This window comes from Sander vitreus, chromosome 9 (assembly GCF_031162955.1).
Source record: "Sander vitreus isolate 19-12246 chromosome 9, sanVit1, whole genome shotgun sequence".
In the NCBI taxonomy this organism is placed as follows: domain Eukaryota; kingdom Metazoa; phylum Chordata; class Actinopteri; order Perciformes; family Percidae; genus Sander; species Sander vitreus.
The window spans coordinates 33,464,142-33,491,985 of NC_135863.1; the positions used below are offsets into that span (position 1 = coordinate 33,464,142).

The following is a 27,844-nucleotide window of genomic DNA, read 5'->3' on the forward strand; positions in this document are numbered from 1 at the left end:
AAGAACAACTGCCATGTAGGTTGTTAGGTGGATGTACCATAAATGCACCTTGGCTTGTCACTGGCAGTTCACACATGACCCGCCTTACTCTGCGTCTGATTGGCTTACCCTGTACTAATTGCTTAATTTAACCAATAAAACCAACGAAGGCAACAACCATGAGCCAATCAGAGGCAGAGTAGGGTGGATCATGCCATCGCCATCCTAGGAAATGCAAATTTGCATACAATTCAGCGAGCTACAGTTGCTATAGAAACGGAGCATAGTATGTTAAGGCTCACATTGTGTAGCTGATAAAAATATTGGGACAATAATTTATTAATTTGTCAAGAATGGTAAGTTAACATTTCCCCATTCAAAAACAATGATGCGAACCCACTAGAACGGACCAAACAGAAAACTGTTTGCTAAGCATAACAAACATAGGCTAGCAGTTAACGTTAGCATAACAGTTAACCTACCGTTAGCCAACAACTTTAGACTAACTAAAGGTATTGTATTAATGTTGGCATTTTGGAGTAACGTTTTTAGTCAAATAATGAATGTAACGTTAAAGCTTAAAGCCAGTTTTACAACAGCAATTGGTGGTAACAGTTCACTTACGTTAACTAGCAAATGTCCAGTAGATGAGCATTGACTAACTTTAGCTAGCTAGCTAGCTAGCTAGCTAAAGTGTTAACTGACTCACAAGCTGTAATGTTAACATTTGTACTTTCCAAGTTAACGTTACAGTGCCAATAGTTTCTACGTTCACATACTAAAGTTCGTTTACCAATGAAATAAGATTGATATCAGAATTATATCAGAGAGAGATTGTTTATATTATTTGCCTACTCAATCAGAGTCAATGGTCAGAACTCACAGTTTATTTTTCATTTCTCATTAAAGATTAAAACAAGTTGGGTCTATATCTGGGACTAAGACCTACAAAAATATCTTTGACCAAAAAAAACAAAATCATAGCCTCATGGTTTGGCGCAACATGATATGACCTTTTAAAGCTCAGTATGTGTTATTTGGTGCCTCCTTATTACTAATTTCTTCTGTTCTTTGATGTTATCAGGAGGAACGCTATGCCTTTCTTACTGAGTGGTATGACCCTACTGCAGCTCTCCTGCGGCGCTACCAACTGTTCTACTACCCAAAAGATAGCTCAGTGGAAATGGTAAGCATTTACTGCTGCACTCACTATTCTTTAAATGTGCTGTTACATTGTTTCAGCTTCCAGGCTAGCTACTTGTTTTTGGAAGGATACTATAATTACAATGTATCAAGCTTTTTAGTCTCAAAAAAGTATATAATAAAATAAAAATAATATATAAAATTGAATATTTAAGGAGATGCTTATTCTGTTTAATGTTGATAGAATTTTGATGCAAGAACAGATGTTTTTTTTCCTGTTGACATCTGGAAAAATTGTTTGCAGCACAGGTTATATCCTCTCTGGTATATTTTTCATAGTAATTACAAAAGTCTTACGTCTGCAACTATTTCATTTTACTAAACTATCAACATGTTTTTCTTTATTTGCAGTTTGATGTAAAAAACCAGCGGATATTTTTGAGAAGGACCAAATATGAGGACCTCCATCAAGAGGACCTGTTCGTTGGGAATCGAGTGAATGTCTTCTCACGACAGCTTAATCTGATTGAATATGGAGATCAGTACACAGCAAACAAACTTGGCAGCAAAAAAGAAAGGTATGATTGTGTAATAAGTCTTTTGTAATAAGGTTGTGTGATAGGTCTGCTTGATCCTCTCCAGTTACATGCCTCAGAACTTTACATTACCGTATTCCCTGTAACTGTGATTTATAATCTTTATTTTAGCATTATTTTGTGCTGGACTGCTCACAGACATTATAAACTCCCGCACATTGGACTTAATCCTCAGTATAGTACATATTACGATAAAGTTAATGTGTTGCAATGTATTCTATTTAGATTTTGCTGCATTTTCTGTAGCATGTTGTGGAAACTACTGTTATCTATGTTATCTGTATTTATTGTCATCATTTAAAGGAAGTTCCTTTCAGATTCTTAAGAATTGTTATTGGGCACCGTGGTAGCTCACCTGGTTGAGCGTGCACCCCATGTACAAAGGCTCAGTCCTTACCGTAGCAGCCAGGATTCGATTCCGACCCGCGGCCCTTTGCTGCATGTCGTCCCCCTCTCTCTCCCTATCCTGTCTTCATCTTTCCTATCCAATAAAAGGCCAAAAAGCCCCAAAGAAATCTTAAAAAATATAATCTTATATAATATATTGTTAGTAATTGGATGCTTGTCCAGTTGCATCTGCTGTTAAACAGCTGTCCATCAGATTTTCAAAGCAAATTAATTGTATGTGCTTAAACTTAGAAGAGACAAATAATAATATGAATAATAAATCACATTTTATTTGGGATTTTATTTGTGATATATTTATTTTTTGCACGGATACCAAAACAATACACACAAAAAAAGTATATTACTTTGTTTTCCTTCAAAAACATTTCCATCACAAACTCAAGAACTATACCCACATAAATAAAACGATGATCTAAATCAGTAGGAGTATGCAGTAAGTATGTAAGACTGACCAAGCACGCCAACCATAAGTTTTTCCAGCCTACAGTTTTGCTACCCAATACATTAAAGCTTTAGTGTGTAACTTTTTTATATTAATGAACGTCCGTTACATTCAAGCCATTGCCAAACGAGTTGCTACAAAGCTAATTAAGATTATCAGCTCCACACAACTCTCTCTGGATTTCTCAGTATGGCTGTGTTTAGAAATTGGTGTCGTCCGGCGACTTTCGCGCTCAGAAATTTGAGTGGTGAAGATAATTACCTCTTCTGAAGAGTCTCTCATGTTTTTTTAATCCTGCATGTCCTGCTTGATTACAAGCAACTGCGTGGAGGAGGAGGGGTGGGGGCGATGCGCGATTATGGAAGGCTTGTATCGTGAACGCGCCAACAGTTTTATTGTCATTACTTAGAATTCCTCATGGGGGAGACAGAAACTACACACTATAGCTTTAAGGCACAATACCCAACCCTACACATTATAAAGCGTTATTTTAAGTAGTTATTGTAAGTATTGTATTGAAAGTGTTTCTGTTATGGTGTCTGATCTTGATGAGTTGCCTCCTATTGTCGTCAGACATGATCCATTATATATTTTTCTCTCTCCATTTTTCCAGAACTCTTGCTGTGATAAAGCCAGATGTAATCACCAAGATCGGAGATGTCCTTGAGTTGATATACTCCTCCAACCTGATCGTGACCAAAGCCAAAATGGTAACACTTACATGGTAAGGTCAAAGCCTCACCGGTGAGAGTGTCTAATAAAACTGCAAGTCATACTGTGGAAATGTATCAGACAAGGAGAGAGGCACAGGCTTATTTCTGCCAGTATTCACACATAAACAGATGGATGGCCCTGCTTTCTCACACATTAGGAACATATGGCTTTTCAAAGAGCAGGCAAGGTCGCCATTTCATTACAGTTTGATCAGGTGCTTATTCATTCTGAATTATTATTATTATTCAATCACAAAATTGAGCAGTTCATTCAAGGACGTTCCTCAGCACAGCTAACTAAATTCTAAGTAAAAACTGGAGGAGTCATTAGGATGTTACACACCCGTAAAACAGTGTTACCATTTTTATTACCCAGTATGAAGGTCAACTGCTGTTTCAAAGTCTTCTCCACACTGCCAGTAATACAACCCTGGTGGAAATATAATGGCTCTCAAAATGTGTACATAATTAACTTATGAAAGGAAACTCTCCCAAGGTTAAAAACAATGAAAATGAATTTCAAATGGAATTCCAAGGACAGGACATAATTGTGTTTGTGGTTAAATGTTGTTTTATTTCAATACTGTCACCTCAGAATTTCTGCTTTTTCCCAAACGATTAATAATTTATAAATTACTTTTTTTAAAATTCTAATTAATTATTTATTGTACAGAAGTTCATATTCAAAGGTACAAACATATAGAATAGGAGTTAATGCCATATCATTTCATATTATTAATGGCTTTCAGTAAAATGGTGCTATATTGCTGAAATTCATTAATAAAGTGCAGGAAAGTTGACTTGGTTCCTGACCCAAGAAGTTAAAATTGTGCACACCAAAAAGGACAAATCCTGCACAGTTGCCAGATATATTATTGACCTCTGTAAATGTCTTTGTCAGTAGTTTGGTACTTAGAGTTCACATAGAATATCTAATTTCGCCACTCATTAACTCCATGGTTTATGGTTTTCTTACATTACAGGAAGCAAGCAGCAGACTTTTACGTGGAACATCAGTCAAAGCCTTTCTTCAAGTGAGTCCCTGTAAATGATTTGCCAGTTTTAAGCAGGTGTGAACCAAAAGGGCACATTTATGGTGGTTAGCCACTATCATTAACAGAACCTGTGGCCATGATCCTAATGACATTGTAGGGACATTTGAACATATTGAACACAGATGACCTTCTGCTGGTAGGAATTTCACTTATATGAATGAGTTATTCCGCCATTGCTCCATTTTGCAGTAACCTGGTGCAGTTTGTGTCCTCGGGCCCTGTGTTTGCCATGGAGCTGATGGGTGATGAGGCCATGTCTACCTGGAGAAGGCTCCTGGGACCTGCAGACTCTGCTGTGGCGCGGAAGGAGGCACCGCAGAGTATTCGTGCCCAGTTTGGAACAGATGGCATAAAAAATGTTGGTCATGGCTCTGACTCATTTGCTGCAGCAGCAAGAGTAAGGATGTGAAGCTAGCCTGTTAGCTTTATTCATGCTCATACAGTGGGGCAAAAAAGTATTTAGTCAGCCACCAATTGTGCAAATTCTCCCACTTAAAAAGATGAGAGAGGCCTGTAATTTTCATCATAGGTACACTTCAACTATGAGAGACAAAATGAGAAAAACAAATCCAGAAAATCACATTGTAGGATTTTTAATGAATTTATTTGCAAATTATGGTGGAAAATAAGTATTTGGTCAATAACAAACGTTCATCTCAATACTTTGTTATATACCCTTTGTTGGCAATGACAGAGGTCAAACGTTTTCACAAGGTTTTCACACACTGTTGCTGGTATTTTGGCCCATTTTTCCATGCAGATCTACTCTAGAGCAGTGATGTTTTGGGGCTGTCGCTGGGCAACACGGACTTTGAACTCCCTCCAAAGATTTTCTATGGGGTTGAGATCTGGAGACTGGCTAGGCCACTCCAGGACCTTGAAATGCTTCTTACGAAGCCACTCCTTCGTTGCCCGGGCGGTGTGTTTGGGATCATTGTCATGCTGAAAGACCCAGCCACGTTTCATCTTCAATGCCCTTGCTGATGGAAGGAGGTTTTCACTCAAAATCTCACGATACATTCATTCTTTCCTTTACACGGATCAGTCGTCCTGGTCCCTTTGCAGAAAAACAGCCCCAAAGCATGATGTTTCCACCCCCATGCTTCACAGTAGGTATGGTGTTCTTTGGATGCAACTCAGCATTCTTTCCCCTCCAAACACGACGAGTTGAGTTTTTACCAAAAAGTTCTATTTTGGTTTCATCTGACCATATGACATTCTCCCAATCCTCTTCTGGATCATCCAAATGCTCTCTAGCAAACTCCAGACAGGCCTGGACATGTACTGGCTTAAGCAGGGGGACACGTCTGGCACTGCAGGATTTGAGTCCCTGGCGGCGTAGTGTGTTACTGATGGTGGCCTTTGTTACTTTGGTCCCAGCTCTCTGCAGGTCATTCACTAGGTCCCCCCGTGTGGTTCTGGGATTTTTGCTCACCGTTCTTGTGATCATTTTGACCCCCCCGGGGTGAGATCTTGCGTGGAGCCCCGGATCGAGGGAGATTATTAGTGGTCTTGTATGTCTTCCATTTTCTTATAATTTCTCCCACAGTTGATTTCTTCACACCAAGCTGCTTACCTATTGCAGATTCAGTCTTCCCAGCCTGGTGCAGGTCTACAATTTTGTTTCTGGTGTCCTTTGACAGCTCTTTGGTCTTGGCCATAGTGGAGTTTGGAGTGTGACTGTTTGAGGTTGTGGACAGGTGTCTTTTATACTGATAACAAGTTCAATCAGGTGCCATTAATACAGGTAACAAGTGGAGGACAGAGGAGCCTCTTAAAGAAGAAGTTACAGGTCTGTCAGAGCCAGAAATCTTGCTTGTTTGTAGGTGACCAAATACTTATTTTCCCGAGAAATTTGCAAATAAATTAATTAAAAATCCTACAATGTGATTTTCTGGATTTTCTTTTCTCATTTTGTCTCTCATAGTTGAAGTGTACCTATGATGAAAAGTAGAGGCATCTCTCATCTTTTTAAGTGGGAGAACTTGCACAATTGGTGGCTGACTAAATACTTTTTTGCCCCACTGTATGTGACCTTTTACCCTGTGCTCCACATTCCCAGAAATGACTATGCACTCTAAAGTGTTTTTTTTTATTCTGCTTGTTTTATTAGGAGCTTGAATTTTTTTTCCCATCCACAATTGGCCATGGCCCCTCTAATACAGCCATCTTAACAGACTGCACATGCTGCATCATCAAACCTCATGCAATATCAGAAGGTAGGGCACATATACGTATCTATTTGCAGCCAACAGATGTGTTTATTATTAATGATGTGTCTATCTTGGTCCTTGTATGTCTGTTGATACATTCCTAAACTATGCAGTTACAAGTCCACCGACTTGTCTACAATTTCACTCCCCTTCCACCTATGGCTGTTAATGTGTTTGCATCACACAAAGGCACTACATGGTTACTGCATTTGGCTTTGGATTTTTCCAAATCCTTGCCCTGATCCCTGTTCATGGAGCATGCCACTGGAGCTCTGACCTGTGAAATGTGAAATTCTCTGGACTGAGCTGAAGTATGCACACAGAAAGTTGTTGACTGAAGGGAGAGGACTAGTTGTTCTGGACATATAAGCCCACACACAGCCTATTAGAATAAACAAGCTCACCAATTAATTTAATCTTTACATTTGATCTCAAGTCCTTATCTTTTAGTAGATATTTGGTTGGTATCTGATTTAGACCAAGTTTTTATCTAGTTTCCATGGATGTACTTGGGCTCTCTGTGCTGTGTTCTTTTTCTGTTTTTAGGGATGGCAATGTTGGCCAGCCGTAACAGTCAGTGACTGACTTTGGTGATCCTCTGACTCTTCTCTAGCGCCACCATATGTTCAAACATTTTTATTATTTATAGTTTATGAACAAATGCCTTCAAAAGTAATGGCATTCAACTAATGACAACAAAGATGGTGATCACGGTAAACATAACACTTGCTTAGTTAGCATCAGCATGTTAGCATTGTCATTGTGAGCATGTAAGCATGCTGACGTTAGCATTTAGCTCAAAGCACAGCCTCGCAGCACCGTTAGTATTGCTGTAGACTCTAGGGCCCTATCTTGCACCCGGCACGGGGCAGCGCAAAGCCCAACGCAAGTGTCTTTGCTAGTTTAAGACCGACGCAGTTGTCAGTTTCCCGTCCAGTGTCCACGTCGTTTAAATAGCAAATATACCTGCGCCCATCTGTGCGCCCATGGGCGTGCTGGTCTTACAGGGAGGTGTGCTATCTTGAGGCAGCGGGAAGTGATCGTGCCATTGACCAACAAAAACCTGGTCTAAAGTCAATAACGCAGCATTTCATTGTTATTTTTTAGCTGTTTTAACAGCGCATTAGTAAAATGCACCTAGGCTCGTGCACAGCGCGTGCACACTATGCTTGTTACACACACAAAGGATAAGCGCAGCAGCACACAAACAAACAAACAAAAAATATTACAATGTGAAATAGTATTATGACATGATCTGCTCGCGCACTTTCACTTCACGCAAGAGCAGATCAGTTTCTTCTCCTAAACATTTCTCCTTCCTGCTTAGCAAATCCTCCATCATAACAGCAATGCGCCAAGGTACAATCGCGCCTGGCTTTTAAAGGGAATGGGAGATGATCTCTGATTGGTTTATTGCATGTTACGCCCAAAACACACCTATGATTAATTAAACACTAAGTACAACCCTTTTGAACCATGTGCTTGGCACACGGACCCTTTTTGGATTTAGTGGATTCGTACATGCCCTAAACGCACCTGCGCAGGCCCTTCACGCCATGCGCTTAGATCGTTAAAACACTCGACAAGACGACAACGTAACATCACGGAATAAAAAATCAGCTGAGATAACCATGGGAACATTGCAAGCTGAGATGACATTTTGTGTAGGAGATACACATACTTGCTTGCAATGTTTATTCAAAGAACATTAGAAAGGAAGTAACATAAATTAAAAGAACTCAGGAGGAATACTACCATGAATAGTATTGTATTTGCCTGTATAATATGTAAGTGTGCCAGGATCCTGGTACTGTGCATGCTGCTCGTTGGCATGACATACTGCCACACCTAAATGGAATGACGTCATTATAAATGTTATTACTGCAGCTACATCTGTGCTATTCCTGCTATGACAAGTTGAAATATCTGCCGTGAGAGAGGACCTGTTAAAAACACCTACCTAAGCATGGGCATGCTATGTTTAACTGCAGGGCATAATCCAGGAACTGTTGAATTCCCAATCTGCTGCGAAATTGTATTCCTCCAAAACAAACATAGAGTATACATTTGTACATATATACATATGTATATAGTACTGTTGTGATTTAGGCTGTGTCAGTTTATCAAGTATGACAAAATCTCTCTCATGTCTCTTCTACTTTTGTTTCTCTTAGTTTTGCTCACGTTGATTAAAAACAAGAGCTGTAACTGGCTTGCTTGTTAGTTCAAAGCAAACAGCCACGAGCATTCGGCACTTTATTGTTGACTTATAGACCTATTAATTACACATGCTCTCTCCTTGACGGTAAAGTCAATGTCATTTAAACATTTCTACTACAGGCCTGTATCTAAGTAGGAGTTTATGTAATCTTTCAAAGGCAGTCCACAATTTTCTCTGTGCTCATAGCGGTCTGGCTGCATCATAGGTATTTGCTTACTACAGACATCATTTCAAGCAGGGTTTGTTGAGTATGACACCTTCTTTACCACAACTACTGGACTGCCATGTGTATCCTGATATTCAAGTAGTAAATACATGGTGGCTTATTTAAAAAAATGATATTAAAGTTCTCCTTCCCAACAATATCAATTGAGGTGAGAAGCTTCAGTACCTTGGTAGAACAGTTGGCCACAAGCTGCAGGCGTTTTGTGCGGCAGCAGGTCTCACCATCGCTCTTAACAATCTGTTGACTCATCTGGCGTCTGTCGGCCAGACTCAGTTCATTTTTAGTCCATTTTACAGAATTGTCTTGTAGAAAATCTATAGCTATTGTAGCAAAAAAGCCAAAACTTAGCTCATAAGAATAATTCTGGCTTTGTATTTTGGCCTGCTTACAAAGGTTTGGAGTTGCATTGTTAAAAAAAGGTCCTAAACTGCTCAAATTCTAGTACTGTCACAGTTCCAATGTGACAACACAATGTTTACCTTCAGACGTGAGGTCATATTTGTGGTCTGAGCCAAAAAATAGTAACCCAGTCTGAGGGTTTGGCCAGCTGAACCCAAACTGGGTCAGTTCAAAAACAAATAATATAAAAAAAACTTGCTTTGATTTCTCTTGAAGATCCATTAGGAGGCCAAAATACGCTACAGCTACGTGTGCAGGGCACAGCCAATCACAGTGGTGATAAGGGAAGTTGTGCCTGAAAATGCACTCAGACATGACTGGAATAGAGAAGCCTCTGTTGCCAGGCACCCAGAAAAGGATCTCCTAGCAACAGCACCAGCTGCTTTTGTGAGCTGTGCAGATTGTGTGTCTATCCTATGCAGGCTGCTGTGCCCTACCCTGCTGCCAGGGGAGGGCACAGAGGACTCAGGAGGTGGTTGCTTTACCTAATACACACATGAGTGTACTGTGACCAAACGATTACCCAAATTAGAGAGAAATTCATCAGCGCTCGCTTTAGCACCTGATCCAAACTGAAAGTCATGATTACACACAGCAGTATTTACAATTAATGGAAAATGTAGACACCTGGTATCCTGCCTGGCAAGTACTCTGTCTGCTTTTTTATCAGGATGTCAGACTGAGATAATGAGACTGGCGCCCTCTTTCAATTACGTGTGTCTGCAGCAGTCTGACCTTCACTGTCACTGTTGCACCTTTGTCACTGTGGTCGTAACATTTTTACAATAATGCATTGCAGTGACAGGAGGTACAGCTCTGTATCTCGCTCTCTAAAGCGTTGAATGTCTGGTCTCCTCTACTTATTGACAGTAAGACAATCTCCCTGTACTAGGTCCAAAGGAGACAGTACAAGCTAAGGTCACTACACCATAAGATAACATTTTTATGTTTGAAGCGGAGCAGTATAATGGCTTCACAGCACATCCAGTGATATTAACCCTAGTCATTTAATAAAATGAACGACAATGTTGCATGATCTAAACTGTTTTACTTGAATTAACCGTAAAGGCTGCGGAAGAAATGATTTGCTAAGGATCACATTGAAGAGTTTATTGTAGCAATAAACACCTTGCTACACAGTCTGTTTTAAGCTCATGAAAGCCTGTAGATAAGAACAACTTTGATGTGTTCGCAGGTCTGACTGGAAAGATCCTGAACTCCATATCTGCAGCTGGATTTGAAATCTCAGCCCTTCAGATGGTAAAACGATTCTCCTGTCCTTCCGTGTGCTATGGTCTTGTAGATTCACATTTCTGTGGTAAAAATTAAGCTGTCCTTTCACTACCCTAATAGAAATTATATGAGATACATACAGGGTTTTCTGTACCATTATAAGGCTTGGGTGCAGCACCTGTTTTGGGCACTACTTAGTCAAATTAATGTAAAGCATCAAAGCTAACTAAATTACTTTTCTCAGATCTAATGATTGTAGTTGGTCCCCAGTGGACTTCTTTAGCAAGTTTTGTCTTTAAGCTTTTCGAGTGTTATTTATTTATTATCTGCTCTAGCGTTTCCAACATTTTAGACACAGATATGGTGATAATAATGGTCCAAGATGATGTGAAAATCCACAAACCTAGGGAACCACTGATATATATGATAGTGTTATTTGCCCTATGCTCATATGCCCATGTATCCTAACTTTACTCATGTAACCATTATGTGCACTGTACTCTCTTTCTCTGATCCAACCGTGCCTCATAATTCAAATGCTGCAAACAGTGACCTCTCTCTCACTCCATTTATTTTTGCCACATCAGAAGTGATGCACATTCTGGGCTGGCCCGTAGGACAAAAATAAATCAATCTTGGTTTTATCTCTGTAGCCACATGCAGAATGTATTGTGCATTAATGGGAATAAAGTAAGTAGGATATTAACAATTAATGCAGTGTCTTTGTTCAAAGGATGTGTTTTCACAGCCGTGATGTTCTTATCACATTAGTTAGTATTTCTTTGGAAATTACAAAAGGTCTTTTGTGATAATGGAGCCATTGTCACAATTCAAAGTAACGGACACTAAGTGAAGTATTTCTTTTTGATTAAGGGGAATTTCTTCATTGTGGCTGCACTCTTTTGCTCCATTTCATGGAGTATATTATCCATATAGCATTTTGAAAACATATGGTCTTAAATAATATTTCCTCTTCACAGTTCAATGTGGACCGGGCCAATGCAGAAGAATTCTATGAAGTGTACAAAGGTGTTGTCGCAGAGTATCCTGTGAGTATAAACACTACATTGTTGTGCCATCATAGCAAGTGCCTGCATCACAGTTCTGTCAGTTGTTACTTTTGATAATAAAAACACAAACATTATCCAACGTTTTGTAAAGATCTTGAAGAGTGGCGAAAGCTCACATATTGTGTTAATAAACAAATGTTTGAAGTTGAGTCGTTGCATATTATTAGTATAATTGTTTTTGGGGATTTCTTTCTCCCTGCAGAGTATGGTGACTGAGCTGTGTTCTGGACCCTGCATGGTCCTAGAGATCCATGGCACTGACGTACCGCAGTCATTCAGGGAACTCTGTGGGCCTGTCGATCCTGTGAGTCAAACTATATTAAATATTATTTCCTATTTCCTCATTATATTCTATACTAGAAGCCTGTCCGACAAGTAATGCATCAAACGTTTGGTTAAATGTGGTGAAAATGAATATATCATCTGCAAAGGGTTATCCATCCATCATCCTCCTTTTCTTTTTTCCTGAATCAGACCAAATAAACTCATGATGAATTGGAGAATGTAGTTTAGCCCTTGCTCAGTGTACATTGTAAAGATTGTGTGGCTTTTGTGACTAGATAAAAGAGTTTGCCTGTGTGTGTGTGTGTGTGTGTGTGTGTGTGTGTGTGTGTGTGTGTGTGTGTCTGTGTGTGTCTGTGTGTCTGTGTGTGCGTGTGAACACGTGCAGTCGTGTGTGTTTGTGTGTACTGTGGAACCAGTGCTGCAGGGCTGAGCTAGTGCGTGATGTGAAATCTAATGATAAGACGTCACTCTGCCACCATAAAAATGAGTGACTTCACACCTTCCCCAACTTGTTCAGCAGTTGTCCATGACTCAGCGTGCAATCTTGTTTAAAATAATTCCACTTTTTTATGACCTGTCATTTCCTCCGTTTCTGATTATTTTTTCTGGTTTTGTTTTATCCTTTTTATATGCTTCCATAACCATCAGTACTTCAGACCACTGTCAAAATGTTACTGACATTGCAGCCACAGAGCAGGAAAGGGGATGGTAATTGGCTAATGATTTCCATGACACAGACACCACAGCTCATTGATGCCAAAATAATTAAGCCTTTGCCACCGCCCTCTGTTATTTTATTAGTTCCCCTCTTCAGATCTGCCGCCGGTTGGGTTTATTACTTGTAACACTTAAAGACCCTGGGTGCACAATGTTTATGCGATTGTAACATCTTTCAAGTTATCTTGAGAACATACATTTTCTTTGTAGGAAAACGATATTTGCTAGACGGCTTGGGTCATCATTTCAAAAGTGGCATCAGTGTATATGAGGGGAAATCAATACAGTATTAACTGTTAAATTTCCCACTACGTTTTATATAGTTTAGGCTGCTGCCAGAGGTTCTCTCCTTCACCTGCTGTGGTTTGTTTCCTCCCTTAAAGCCTCTGTAACCTCCTTGATTGATTCAGACTCAACTGACTAACTGGGAGTTGAAGCAATTTCATAACTCCACATCGACAGTACCATATTGTTCCGAAAAAAGACTCTTTTTTTTTCCTAGAAAAAAGTCTGAAAAAATGTGGTCGTCTTATAATCAGGGTCTAGACTTTCAGCTGTTCAAGTCGCAGAACCTAAGGGACGTCACCTGTTTCAACAGCCAATAGAGAAGTCAGCTATAAGCTATAGAAATAAAATGATCCATAATCCATACATGTTACAAACAGCTGGTCAAAAAAGCAGAGTTTTAGACACGGTAATGGTGGAGAGAGATAGAGAGTGACTGAAGAGAGAGAGAGAGCCCAGCAGCATTAGAACAAAGACGTGACTAATGGGAAATAAACGTGTTTTCGCCAATTCATCTCTAGAAATGTAACTGTAGCAAGCATCTCACTATCACTAATGTTATCCACATTCATACATAGACGAAACAAATGAAATATCCAGCTACAAAAAGCCTGGAAGTAGAACGGAAGTACATCGAGAAGATGTTGGCTGAACAGCCAGAGAAAATCTTACTGTGGTCCTCAAAGCAGCTGCTTCCAAGAGATTGACAGGAGAGTGTGTGATTACGTAATGATTACGTAATCACATTACCAGAGCAGTCATTCAGCTGAAGGCCTTGGAAATATTTACCATTAATTTAAATGTGACACTTTCATGTAAAAAGATATTGAAAGTATTATTTTATTTAAAAGATGTTAAAAACAACATCCTACTTTGTTTTATTCACTGTGTTTTTATTAGAATTATTTTCAAATAAAATTATTTTCTTTAAGAAAACAATATTTGGCTTTTATAAACTATTTTTCCAAAAATGAGTTTTGAAAAAGGGGGGGTCGTCTTATAGTCAGGGTCGTCTTATATTCGGACCAGTACGGTAATAGATAAGGGTCAGTTGTTTGTGGTAAGAGCTGGCTTTTGATTATTCCAGTTGACTTAAGACTAATACATAAACAACACATGACCAGCTGAATGGCTTGATTAAGTGACCTCAAACACACTTTATCATAGAGTTGATGGTAGATAAATTAAATTGTGATATGTCCTCACAGAAAAGAACGGAAACATTAAAATATGTGATACAAGATATTGTGTTTTTAACTAGGCGTCATATATCTTGCCATAAAGGATTCTCATGTGTTCACACCTCCACACCCTTAGCTGCCTTGCATTGCAGCAACTCAGTCACGAGATTGTGCTGTGTCTTGTGATGTGTCCTCATATCAGAGGGGAGAGACACAACGGTCCTCTGTTAGCCAGTCCTCTTGACCCAGGCTGTACTCTACCCTCTTCCATACTTTCCCTTTAAATCAGTAACTTAATAAAGCATTGGGGGGCCCTGACTACATACTTGATTTAAAAGGACAATGCACATTAATCAACATGAGCTCAAAGTCTAAAATGTAACTGTGTCAGATTTAGCCATAGGCTAATTTTCATATGCAGTCCCTAGCAGGTTGATGGCTTAAAACATTAGATAAGCTACAACAATACAACACATAAGCATAAAACAAGAACACATAAGCATAGACAAGTAAAATTACACAACCACTATTTCAGATCATGACAGCTGGCATGTTGATGGCATGAGAAAAACATAACACAAGTAGCATATACAGTAGACACAGGTAAAAGTGCATAGACGCACATTAAGACACATCAACAACACTAAGCACATAAACACACACAGAGACACTACTACTTCGACAAACACATTATTCCGGATTATGGCAGCACATTTGATTAGTCAACCAATGTTTTATGGATTTGGAGAAAGATTTGATAGATGTGATGTTCCCTAGTTCTGTGGGTATGATATTCCATGTCTGGGCTGCTGGAAAGGAAAAAACTGACTGTCCAAAACTACTTTTTCTACTACTACTATTTAACAATCCCCTCTTAGCAGCGCATGGTGGTCACAACAATCTGTGTTGCCTCACTTTGTCTTACAGTAGATGATAAGTGTAAGAGATGATCAAATAGGCATGAACTTCCTGTTACACGAGGCTAAGATACTATCCGTGCATCATGTTGGTTAAAAATATACTTTTCTGGTTGATTTTTGACCCATCTGCGTAATGCTTTTGTGGAAAAAGATATCAGCTCTTCTTAGTGGCCACTATGCTAAATTTAGTGCACTGTAGTGCACTCAAAAGATCCATCTGAGTAGAATAGAATGATGCTTGATTTTCCCTTTGTTCCCTTTTTTTGTTGATTAAACCTAATGGTGAGTATTTTAACGAAATATTGGCATTGCTTCTTTCAAGCTCTGTAACATCATCAGTGGAGTTTACAGAGAAACTATGACTACTCTTGAAGAAGGTATGACTTTAATTTGTGTCTGATTGGGAGCCTTTTTGTATTCCCATTTTATATACAGATAAGCAAGTCCATTATTTGGTGTCGAGGATACTAGACGTCTGTGTCATCAATAATAACATGCACAAAGTTTAATTTTTTTATTTTTGTGATGGCAAGACGTGTGTTACTGAGTAATTTGATTTTATAGTACATTTATTTCTAACAGGCTAAAACTCTAAATGTAAAGTCGCCCCCACACAGTATTATGTCAAATTGTATTTTCATAGGTAAGGTGTTTGTCCAACGTGGTTATTCTGCTGCTTGATTGATAAAATGACATGATAATAATCCTTGTGATGTCATCTTTTGGGATAATGCAGAGATAAAACACATCTTGATCAAATTGGAAAATCCAACCAAAAGCCTTTTTTTCACCAAGCTATATGTGGTTAAAAAGATATGAGTAGTTTTTAAAAGTCTGTGTGTTTGTAAGTGGTTAGAGCAAGGTTAGCAGAATCCTTTTGATAACATAGTGACTGAAATGGAGTGAGCCTTTAAAAAGAAAAAGTGCCCAAACCCCACTGGCAGCCATATGCATTGCGACTGGTTTGGACAGTCAGCGGTACAAGACGTGAGACTTTTTGGATTTCTGGACGGTCATGTGACCACCAGGTCACTCTGCCCTCGCCCTTACTGTCCACAAAAGCCAGCAGTCATTACGTGAACATCGATCTAGCCCACTATGGACTCATTAAAATCAAATTAAACTCTGACAGTAGGTCACCCATGGGCAACTAATGCAATTACAGAGAGCAATGCTTTCTTTTATCACTAAGTAAATCTCCCCCTAATTTCACCTTTACCATAACTGGCTTTAGTCTCATGTGGCATGGGACACATACACAACAGGCTGCTGCATTTTGCAGATAGTTACTGTATGCAGGCTGCTGTGTTTATCTTCCTGAGACAGAAACCCTCGACACAGACACGTATCTTACTGACAATGATTATTTCACAGCTGAGCAGCCATATTAGGAGTCCTGTTATTGTTTCTTCTGGTTCACATTCTAGAAAGAAGGCAATCAATCAATTAGATTGTGTCAGTCAGAAGATTGATTGATTTTTAACTTTTAACTTTTTTTAACTTGTTATATTGTTGATTCTCTGATTTAAAAAAAGAAAAGATGTTCCGCTACAGGGTTGGCTTTGATCAGTTTTAAGTATATTTGCTCCGATGTTGACCCTACCGCTCTAACAAGATCAAACATACCTGTGTGAAAGCATAAAATATCACATGATTTGCTTCTACCAATGTATCAACTGTTACATAAGCACCATATGTTATGCACCTTGTGCATTCCTGTAGAGTTAATAGTTATCTTGGTGAATTAATTATTCACATAATTGTCCGTCTTGTGATGGTGGATCCTGTGGGAGGCTTGTATTTCCTGCAGGCACCAGGAGGAGCATAATGCAAAGAGAGCCCGGCTATGATCCTGGGAGTGTCTGATGTTAAAATAGACAAGACACTTAAGATAAAGCTACTGCCTGAAAAAAAAAAAGTGCTTATCATTTGAAAAGGAGAACTTTGTGTCTCCGTAATGTATTTGTTGTGTACAGTAATGACACAATATTTACAGGTAAGGACATTGTGTTTGATTTGCTTTTAGAGCTACTATGGAAATGTATGGAAACTGTTATCTGGACTAATGTAATTTAATCATGGAAATCATGTCGTAAGCCTAGTAGAACTGAAGGAGAAGTATAATAATACCTGTTGTAGAATTATAGCAAGAGACGGAGATTATGCTACAGTTAACATTTCTTAAATTCTGAAATGTAAATAGGAAGTAATGGTAATCTATCCCACTAGTTATTATGTAAAAAAAGGTTTCCGAGTGTCTGTGTTTTGTCACTTCCTCTACAAGATCACATGTCCAGTTGCTGAGTAATCAATGTCTTGGTAACATCATGCAACAGTACAGGATGTTCCACTGTATCATCCACCCGTGACTTTCGTTTATAGACATTTCATGTCATTGCTTTTAGTTGATAATGTTTATCATAGTGAGTTCAAGGCTAATAAGGTAATTTTTCTGTTTTATGAGCGAAGAAATCATAATCAAGATGTTTTCATTCAACAGGAAATTTCACGGCATCTTCGTCCAACCACATTACGTGCTCTTTATGGCAAAGACAAAGTGAAAAACGCAGTCCACTGTACAGACATGCCTGAAGACGGTGTTCTGGAGGTGGGTGGTATGTCACTGATTGTACCTGCCATGGACTGTAGAATACACCCACATTATTTCATCTGTGTAGTTCCTGTGATCCTACACATAGGTTTCCTCATTGTCTTTCAGTCCATGCATAAATAACTACCTTTCATTTAGCCAAGAACAAAACCACTGACTCTGTGAAGCCATGTCTGTAAACGGGTCATATGACTCTGCTCTGTGGGCTGGGGCAACCTTAGCGTGCACTGGTTTTGAGGAGAACAAGAATGGCAGAGGAATTTGAAACAAAACCATTGTTTTGTAGGGAGTGGGTCTGACCCATCGAGCGTCATTGTTCACTCCTGATCTGTTGCTTGGACAAATGCCTCCTTGTTAAACATTAGCCTGTGACTGACTGAGCTGCCATTTCCCAACACTGGGACAAAGTGGGCTAGTGCAGAGGAAAATTTACTCTGAACTTTTACAACGTCACTATTCTGATATCAGAGTGGAAGGACTGGCTGATTGTTATGTTAAGTTTTAATACAGTCGGTACTGTCATTAATTTGTCATTTCCTTTACAGGTGCAATATTTCTTCAAGATTCTGGACTGGTGAATGGAACAAGAAAACATGTAACTACATATTCAAAGACTTCACAGTTGTCTCATGTTTCTGTTTATTGTTTTCAGCCTTATTCAGATTAAATAAAGTGACAAGAGCAGACTCCTGACAAGTGTTTTGATTTTCAACATTGAATTAAGTATTTTCACACCAACTAAACATCTTATTACATGGGATACTGCATTGCCTCTGATATTCTCTAACTTTCTGACCAGCGACTTTGGTATTGGATTCATACATTACACTTTGAAAAAAATGTACAACTGCATAAATATAAAATTCTTCCACCATGAAAATGGCTAAAACATTCAATAGTAAGTTGCATCACGTCATGTGATGTCTCCAGCAAAACAGATTTCAAAGCACTGAGTTGCCACTGTTTCCGTGATGACAGTCTTCTAGGCTGGACCCACAAAGCTCTACACTATGAATTAAGAATGAACAGATGTAAGCGTATTAAACAGAAATGTCATCAAACCATATCCTACAGCTAAGGTGAACAAATACAAGGTGTACAAATCACTTCCTCCCACAGTCAACTTGGGTAAAAGAAACACACAAAAACAGATTCTATGGAGCGCAGTCATTTACTCATTCATGGGCCTTAAAGGTTCAGAGTACCGTGCTAGTATTCAGTTAGTCAGAGAAGCACATTAACACACTCCACACACACATAAAGGAACACCTGCACACAGAGACGGGCACACGCGCACACACCTTGGACCACTAAAGCTGACATAAGACAGGAGAGATTACAACAGGACTAGACTACAGCACTGGACACTCCAAAAATATATCGAAACCACGTCAGGATTTAACACTTTGGGGACAGAAACACAGCTCGCTACACGTCAGTAGTGGAATTGCGGTTTTACAGTAATAGATGAACACATCCCATGGCTCAAGGAATATTTTCATGTACAGTAGAATAAATATTTGCTATTGCTACTCATGTATTTTACATTCTAATCCTCGACAAACGCACAGAAAAGCTAGTGTAAAGCACACAGATTAAGTGTAGGTCCTGTATATTATGAATGTTCAAAGACTAGTGGTGTTTATCTGAACTCTTTTTATTCTCTCTACATTTTATTTGTTTTTCAAAATGAGAGTGCTCGTCATGGCTGAGGTCACGAGGTGATTGTGAACTTAACGTCAAAGCGTCCTTGATAGCGGTCTTTCTCGCTGTAGTCGATGTTTGCTCCGTACGCTTTGCACTCGATGCGGAGCTCCTGATCCAGAGTGAGGTTGGTAAACTGAATGGCCACCAGAGGCTGCAGGTACTGGGGGTGTAGCAGTTTGCCGTAGTACGGGTAGTACTGCAGAGGGAAGCCTTCGCCCAAGCCATAGTACTTGATCTCTCCAATCTTGCTTTCATCCTCTTCTCTCTGCAGACACAGCAGTTGAATATGAATTAAAATCTAACCTTTTTACAGCATAAATACATAATAGTACATATGTAGTAATACATCATGGCCAGATGCTGTCAAATCAAACGTACCTTATTTTTGCAGTAAATAGGGATCAGGTTGGGCTGTATTTTGGCCTGCAGAGCCTCTGGGAGGGACTGATTGTTAGAAGGAGCCTAAAGAACAGAGAGAGACTGGTTGATGAACAACATTCTCAGCTGGTGGTTATGTTAGGTTGGATTGTGGCTGGCAGCAGAACTATACGGTTTACATTGTGCATCTTGATGATCTCATGGATTTGAGTTTTCTTTTTCTTTCTTTTGTTTTCGTTTTTGGACAGTTTAAAACAAAAAGGATAGAAAACCAGAGATATTGTCCTTTTTATTCAACGCATTCTTCTTTCTTCTCCTTCCTTTGTTAAAATCTGCCACCTACATTACCCACAATGCAACTCTGACTGAAGACAGTTTGGTCATGTGTTACGCTAGTAGCAGCTAATATAGCCTTGAGCAAAGATAAGGAGCAGGCTACTGTGGCCTAACTCCACACCTCCATATTTTGTCATTTTCAAACTCAAGTGACATCACTTGAGGACATTTATTCACACACTCCCTCTGGAGACACTAAAGTCTCTGTACAATTTTTTTTCACATATGCAGAAGAAGTCTTTGATGAGTCATATGCAGTATTGCTGGAAATGGAGCAAGTCTTTGCTGCATTCAAGTGACATCAAAACTGAAAAAGCCATCACATCCAACTTGTAGTAAGTCTGCAGCTGAATGCATGGAAAGTATGTCAACCTATGTAAAGCTAGCCTGTCACTAATGGAAAACCAAATATGACATTTTCAAAACAGGCAAACATGTACTGTATGGATATTACCTACATGTATGTTTTTGAGCAGTGCCTGATTTATTGCTACTTAATAAGGATGATTTACATCCCTAGTAGTTTATTTCTATAAAGTAGTGAAAGTTCCAAAATGTTATAATATAACGCATCTAACAACGAAGGGTCTTTGCTGACTAAGCTAACAGTTTGCTTTACACAAGTTGTTGGTGGGTGACATTTCATGCTAGTTAACTAGTTTATTTAGCTATTAGGTTAAACCTCAGTCTTTGGGATGCTACCCCTAAATAGTTTTTTCTTACACATTTACAGATTTTATGACTATTTTGTTTCTTTCTTTCAACATTTTCATTCATTTAATTCTAAACCCTGTGGCCTCTATCGGTGTGAATGCCCCTACGAAAATGAAAGCTATAATGTTGCAAGTGTGCAGTAAACCTACCCTTGGTCTGAAGTTGACAATCCTGTTAAGCTTGACAATAATGCAGGGCTTTCCATCCTTAAAGCCAAAATGGGGGTCGTTCTCCCCTGAGCAGCTACCAAGCAAAGACCTGTGGAAACGGCAAGCTTTCCTCTGTCCAAGCTCACCGTCCAGAGAGCCACGGTCTGTGTATGGAAGAGGAATGTCTGCAAATGGTACAAAACAACAAAACACATTAGACCTGTAAATACAAGTGAATACATTATACACACTCTTTTTTCAAGTACATTCGTATGAGTATTCACATAAAATTAAGAGAAAATAAGATAAGTGTTGTTAGATGTTTATTATGAGAAAATTGTTAACAGATCTAAATACATAAATATCAGTGACAAATCTTGATTGTTACATGCTAATCAGGGATCAGTATGAATATAAATGTTATACTTGCCTCCACAGTCTTCGAATTGCATCTGATCAGCCTGACGCTCTACATCATACTTCTCAAGGAAATTCATCATGGCGTCGGTGTATTTCTTGAACGTACTCTCATCAGACTTGGTGTAAGCAATTTCAGACTTTTCTGAGCGCGGGGTGTGTGATAGACCTGAAAAACAAATTGTTTTTGATAAGAAGATAACAAAAATAAAAGGGGCAATATTGATTCTTAACAGAAGCTACACTGCGTATCATGTGAGCTATTCTTTGTAAAACCCAGAGAGAGTCTCTGGTCTATTATCTTAGGACAACACACAATGTAGGGTCTTGGGGATTTCCTCCGATGGTCCCTGTCAGCTCTTTATAGCAGTAGTTTTCCACAGACCTTGTGCACAAGGCCTCAGTGAGGCGTGGCATTTAGAGAAGGAAACATGACATTAATGAGCCTTTTTACAGCCTTGTGCTGGATCGGTTTACTTGTTGCAGTAGTTCTAGGCAAGATTCAAGTTATTTAAGAAGCAGACACCGAGAAGTAACATTTAGTCATCTGAATTTCAGCGGAGGCTTGTGAAAGTTCACCGATCCCCTGCCCCCACCCATACACTCTCACGTGTGTCTCTCTCACAATGGAAACTTTTAGCCCCAGAGTGAGAGGCGGGCTTGAGCTCAGAGGGAAGAAAAAAAACTGCTCCCTAACTGCTTCCTTTATCGTGCCACTACTGGAAACTCACTTCAGCTCAAAGCGCTCCACACTTGTTTCTCTTGCAGGCTGCTCTTTGATTGTCAACAGTCGTGGACGGCTGACAGACAAATCGGCAGGCACACTAACCCGTGTTCATGAAGCCAGTCATTAACAATGATGGCTAAAAATACCGCCAAGGCCACAGCGCGTGCGGTGCAAACAAGTACTGGCACAACAAGACAAGGCTGGGTATTAAAATCTGCACCGTCTCCAAGCTTTCAGGAAATTTCAAAACGCTCGTAATGTGACTGTACTAGTGTTTGATGTTCTCACAAGATTACAGATTAGAATTTTTCTGCAGAAAAACAAGCTTAGAGGCCTCTAAACTGAGACAAAACAAAATCTTTTTTTTTTTTCTTACAAAGAATCAACTACAAACTTGGCCTGTCACACACACACACACACACACACATACACACGTGTGTGTAAACACGTTGGCGCTGACACAATATTAGCACACATGAATTGTTTCAGTCACAATGGGTGTAAGCTACAACAGTTCTCCTGTAGCCTGAGGGGGGGAATATTGACTGGCTGAGAGGAGTGAAGGACAAAATGGCTGAACCTATCTAAGGTCAGAAAGACCTCTGATTGAGTAGCCGCTTAAAGGCGCACCCCCGACAGTAATTTTTAACTGCATGAACCACAGACAGCCACAGCATCCCAGAGGCTTAGCCAAAACCATTTCTGATCAGTGTGATCGAGCCCAAAGCAAAACTACTCTTGCTTTAGCCTGAACGGAAACATCCATTACTGCAGCAGATCACTCAAAATGGCAAAAAAGTACAGAGTATATTATTTACCTGGGGGAGCGACTCTGTCCTGGTAGGTTGGTTTGTAGTTACTTAACGTGAGCAGCAACGCCTGAATGGTCCCAATGAAAATCCCAGCCAAGCATCCATAGAATATCAAGTAGAACAGGAGGATCTTAACTGTAGGGGAAAAGATACACTTCATTAATAATAATGTAAAAGGATTAGAACTGCAACAAAAAGTAGATTAACCGATTAATCGGCGATCATTAATAGTTTCAGTAATTTATGCAGGAACATTGACAAACAATCTCTGACTTAAGCTCGTTTAATGTAAGGATTTGGTTTTTCTCTGTTTAATATCATTGTGAACTTAATAGATTTAGGCTTTGGACTGTTGCTCAGACAAAACAAGACATTTAAAGAACCTGGATCAGGGAAAAGTTGATACAATGTTCGACCAAAATCACATTAATCACAATCGAGAAAAAGCAGACTTAAAACGATTAACTTTTTTCAATGTTACAGTAGAGAAACACGTTTTGATTCAATGACCAATTAACATAAAATAAGTAAAGGTTATCTTGATTAAACACCGTAGAGTAATAAGTGAATGTGCCAGTTAAATTTACAACATAATACAAACGATAAACAACGGTTAGCATTCAAGGGCTGTCAGAAGGTAAGAAACCCCTCCCTCCACAATCTGCCACCCCCTTTCTCTTCTCATTAGGGAAGCCATTTCAGAACAACAATGACTCCATGTGGGGTTTTTTTTTTCAACCTAACTTAAAATTTACTCCAGTTATGCAGCAGCAGGAGGGCTGCAGCCTCAGTTCAACAGGATGAGTCACTAGTCATTCCTGTCGCACAGACCCTTCCCCCATTGTTTCTCCACTTACAACAGGTTTGTCTTATGAACACAGTCCTCACATAACTGAACAAAAAGGCGGCACTTTTTCTTTCACTGGCTTTATTCATTCCATTGTTGAAGGCAAACTTGTTATTAGCATTTTTTGTATTCCTGGTTTGATCCTACTCCAGGTTCATCTGATCTCCAATGCACCTCTGGGAGTAAGTTTACTATTTCATATATTAACATACATTTTGAGTTCATGGAAAGATTTAAAATGTTTGCATGTGTATGTTTCTGGAATGGAATGGGACCGTTGAGAAAATAGGGCCTTGAAAACCTGAAACAAAACATCTTTAGGCTACCTACTGTATACACCACAAGCCTTTGGATATGAAATATTATTCTGTATTTGATGCCAGATCTTTTTCTACCACTGACATACATTAACAGCCAATCTTCTGGCTTCATATTGTTTCAGATTTTGGGTTCCTGAAAACTGACAGACAGCCATCAGTGTTCCCATTCCTCGTGTATTTGCCGTTGTTGTGGCACCTTCCCAAAATGTCTTACCACTTCAGGTTGCATGTACAAATTAGCCACTGTGAAACCAGTCTGGTGGGATGATAACATCCAGCATCAACTAGACCTACTCCACAGCCTTATCTGTCTGCTACAGACTGTTAACTGACAAGTCTGCAGGAGACTCCTCTGGCTTACTGGGCTCGCCCTCCCCATGCCTGTGAGTTTTGGCATAAAGCACACTAAGAACATAGAAGTAGTGTTTGCAGCACATGTGATCGAGATCAGAAAAATGTTTAATGTACAATGGAGACAGACAGCCTTGCATTCCTAAATGGCTGCTGGTTGTCACAGCACCTGCTACCAGCGTAAATGCATGGTGAGGTGTTGTCTTCTGAGCACGTCTGCAACCAAAGCACGCTTGCTTGCTGTGAGACGCACCTGTTGAGAAGGAAAACTATACACTGACAATTGTGCTGGCGAGTTGTGTAGGATTTTGTGCATTCATTTCTTGTGAAATGGCCATATAAGAAATAAAAATGATGCAATCAGGCGTGTCAGATGGTGTGAAGTTACAGCCATTGTTTCATTAAGTTAGCCCTTTGTGGCCCTGTGACTATTTCTTTTACTATCAATAACATTTCCTAGCTGGTTAAAAGCAGTTATGTTGGCATCAAAGGGGCATGATTATAGTTATAGCCAATAACCTGAACTTTATTGAAAAGACAGGACATCAATTCTTTGTGAGTGCACGTGACAGAAGTGCACAACACCATTTTGTAGGCAGAAATGCCGGATGTGGACACTGTTAGTTACCCAGATATGTGTAGCTCAGAAAGTGGCCTACTGGTGGTGACAGGCAGAGTTTGAATGGAGAGCACCTCCCCCACCAGACTGCTGCAGAAACCGTCACCACATTCACACCATACTGATGTCTCTCCACATTTACTGACGTTTTTATTGCAGCCTAATCAACGCTTTAGTGCATTTTCTGACACGTTCTGCGGACTTAAATGTCACGAAAACACAGGTAGCGGAGAAATGAGCCACGGTCACCTGTATGACACTGAAGCTCATCATTTCCTATATTTCACATATTGACAAACAACAGAAATTCATTCAAACACCGAAGTTCATTGAAACATCGTCTATCATTAGTAATGCACCTTTTCTAAATGACAGACCGCGCTAGTTTCAGCAACTCAAGGGCACAGTCCAGACATACCTGTTGCTTTTAGAGCAACCTCGCTCGCTTTTAGTTAGTGCGACATCACTCTCCCTCCATCACGACAGAGACCAACAGCCTGTAATAGATGCACACTGACAGTATAACCACACGAGTGGTATTATTACCTGCTACACTAATAATAACAAGTTATAGCTCCTGTAAGTACGCTAAAAACTCGCCATTGACTTTTGTTACTACAGACCAGTTGTGACGACATAGTACTGCAGCATTACCGTGATTTTTCGTATTTGAGCTTTCATGAAGCTTTGATGAATGAGCGCTGTAAACTGGCAAAGACATGCCGACCAATGTCTCATTTCTTTCAGTAGATGGGGAGGGGGCGGCCCTTGAGACATGTGAGTCGTGATCGGTTCAGCACCGTGTTACCAAGCCGAACACGGCTGTGTTTCACACGGGGGGGAAATGTAATTTATAATTTGTTAAACGGTTTAGCGAGCTTATTGGGTACTGTATAATGGCGTGTAGTTATCCTATCTAATCAACAACCACTCCTGACCGTATTAGGCGAGCCTTCCCCCGTCTTAAAGTATTGAAAACGGGTAAAAGGATTAGGGCTGGATCCATTAATCTTGGGTTTGAGTGAAAGGGGGGGGGGGGGGCAGAATAGCCGGGCCTGCACAGGAGCCAGATATTAGCTATTCGGCTTATTATTGATATGAATAAAATGTCCTGTTCTCTTCTACTCTCATTAGGAGGCTAAAATTCAAGAGGTGGACCAATGAGGCACACAACAACCCAACCCAACTTTTAACATTTGGATTAGTGGAAAGTCCTGGCCCACCACACACACTGTCCTTCAACATGACCTTTTCATAAAGGACGTTTATTAATGAATGGCCCGGTAACGTTATGGCCGACGCCTTTGGTAATCATTTCCCTTTCACAATGTTTTAACCATAAAACCAATTGTCTACTTTAAATCTTATCAAACTCATATGAGCTAACGTTAACGTTAAACAGTCAAAGTACGCATGTAAGGGGACATAATTCATTTATAGCGAGTTAATTGTTTAAAAAAAACAAAAACGTAATTAGTTATTTTTTAAACTATATTCGACCTGTAGCGTGTCTAAAAGGCTAAGTCATTGAGATACGCCCGTTTCGTGTTACACAAATGACTGTATATCCAGATTTGACAGACCAACTTCTAACGTTACACACACACAGCCTCCATTGAAAACCGAAGTCACGACGCAGCATGTCAAAGCCAGTCCGATCTAACAGGTGCTGCTGGTTTTTGGTCAGTCAGAAAATAAGAGGGGAAAAAAAACAACAGTTTCCACTCTCTCGGCCAAACGTGCTAACTTAACCTCCATCACTGTTTATTTGACATTGTACTGCCGTCTCTAAACGGCAGCTAGCTTCTAAGTTCAGTAAAATAAGGAAATAAATACTTACACCAACTGCTCCCTGTTCGTCCTAGAAACTCCCTTTTCTCTGAATTCCACACAAATGACTTCCATCCACCGTCGCTGTCTTTGTTTCCCGACATATTAATAATTCCCCGGTGATATCCCCGTTTTTCGGTGGGCTTGATTTAACGGTTTGGTTCAGGTAACGTTACTTGTAGCTCCGACTGTTAACTGTCCCCCTCAGGAAACGCGAAAGGACAGCTTCGTACCAGACTCCTCCAATAATACCACGCACAATCTATCTCTCATGGAAACCAGCTCCGCCTGCAAACTCCCGTAATAAGTTACCCCTCGAAGAGGGAGGGCTCAGTCTAGCAAATCACAATCTTGCTATGCTTTTTGCGTAAGAGGTAAACGGAGGGGGGCTTGCTAACAGGCTAGCACAATAATGACTTACAGAGCAGTTGCCCCAAACGTTTCATATGATGCCAGCGTCATGGTAACCACTACGGTCCCTTAAGTCTCTCAACTCTATTTGGCGACAAATTAAGCAAAAAAATGTGCTGTCAGTAATAATTATAGGACAAATCTAAGAAAAATAGCAATTCCTGAAATACATTAAGTGTTTATAATGATGTAAAGCCTGGAAAGGTGGATCAACTTATATCTTCTAAAAAAGGGCATAAACTGATTTTTAGCGCTGATTAGCCTTAACCACAGGTGTGCCGATAAGTAGCTTAATACAAGTTTGTTATTGGCTACTGTACATTCAGACCCACCTGTATGGCATCTAACAGTAGTCTACTTCAACTCTAAAGGAACTTATTTTAAACATTGCTACAAAGGATGGTCATACCAAACAAAATGTTTACAAAGAAGCCAAACTATAGATAAACTGTATTTAATATGGGGAACTGACTGGAACATAGTGAAGTCAAATGTAAATTAACTGCATGAAGGAAGAAGATCTTGAATA

The 27,844-nt window shown here is 39.7% G+C and overlaps 2 protein-coding genes across 3 annotated transcripts; one reads left to right on the top strand and one right to left on the bottom strand.

Moving 5' to 3' along the window:
- Positions 1-215: 215 nt before the first annotated feature.
- Positions 216-18,383, top strand: nme7 (NME/NM23 family member 7). 2 transcript variants are annotated; one of them, XM_078259849.1, is made up of 12 exons: positions 216-335; positions 1,064-1,165; positions 1,534-1,700; positions 3,182-3,292; positions 4,265-4,315; positions 4,526-4,733; positions 6,450-6,555; positions 10,591-10,655; positions 11,609-11,677; positions 11,901-12,002; positions 17,587-17,694; positions 18,243-18,383. In XM_078259849.1, exons 1-12 carry the CDS (start codon positions 333-335, stop codon positions 18,273-18,275), a joined length of 1,125 nt encoding a protein of 374 aa, XP_078115975.1. In that variant the 5' UTR covers positions 216-332; the 3' UTR covers positions 18,276-18,383. The 2 variants fall into 2 exon arrangements, with proteins under 2 accessions (XP_078115975.1, XP_078115976.1); XM_078259850.1 differs by lacking the exon at positions 216-335 and adding an exon at positions 437-491.
- On the bottom strand, positions 18,320-27,182 carry atp1b1a (ATPase Na+/K+ transporting subunit beta 1a). The gene is made up of 6 exons (XM_078259854.1): positions 26,915-27,182; positions 22,944-23,072; positions 21,412-21,567; positions 20,982-21,166; positions 19,783-19,866; positions 18,320-19,669 (listed from the first exon to the last, which is right to left on the bottom strand). The coding sequence occupies exons 1-6, from the start codon at positions 27,006-27,008 to the stop codon at positions 19,412-19,414; spliced, it is 906 nt and encodes a 301-aa protein (XP_078115980.1). The 5' UTR covers positions 27,009-27,182; the 3' UTR covers positions 18,320-19,411.
- Between the last annotated feature and the right edge of the window lie 662 nt (positions 27,183-27,844).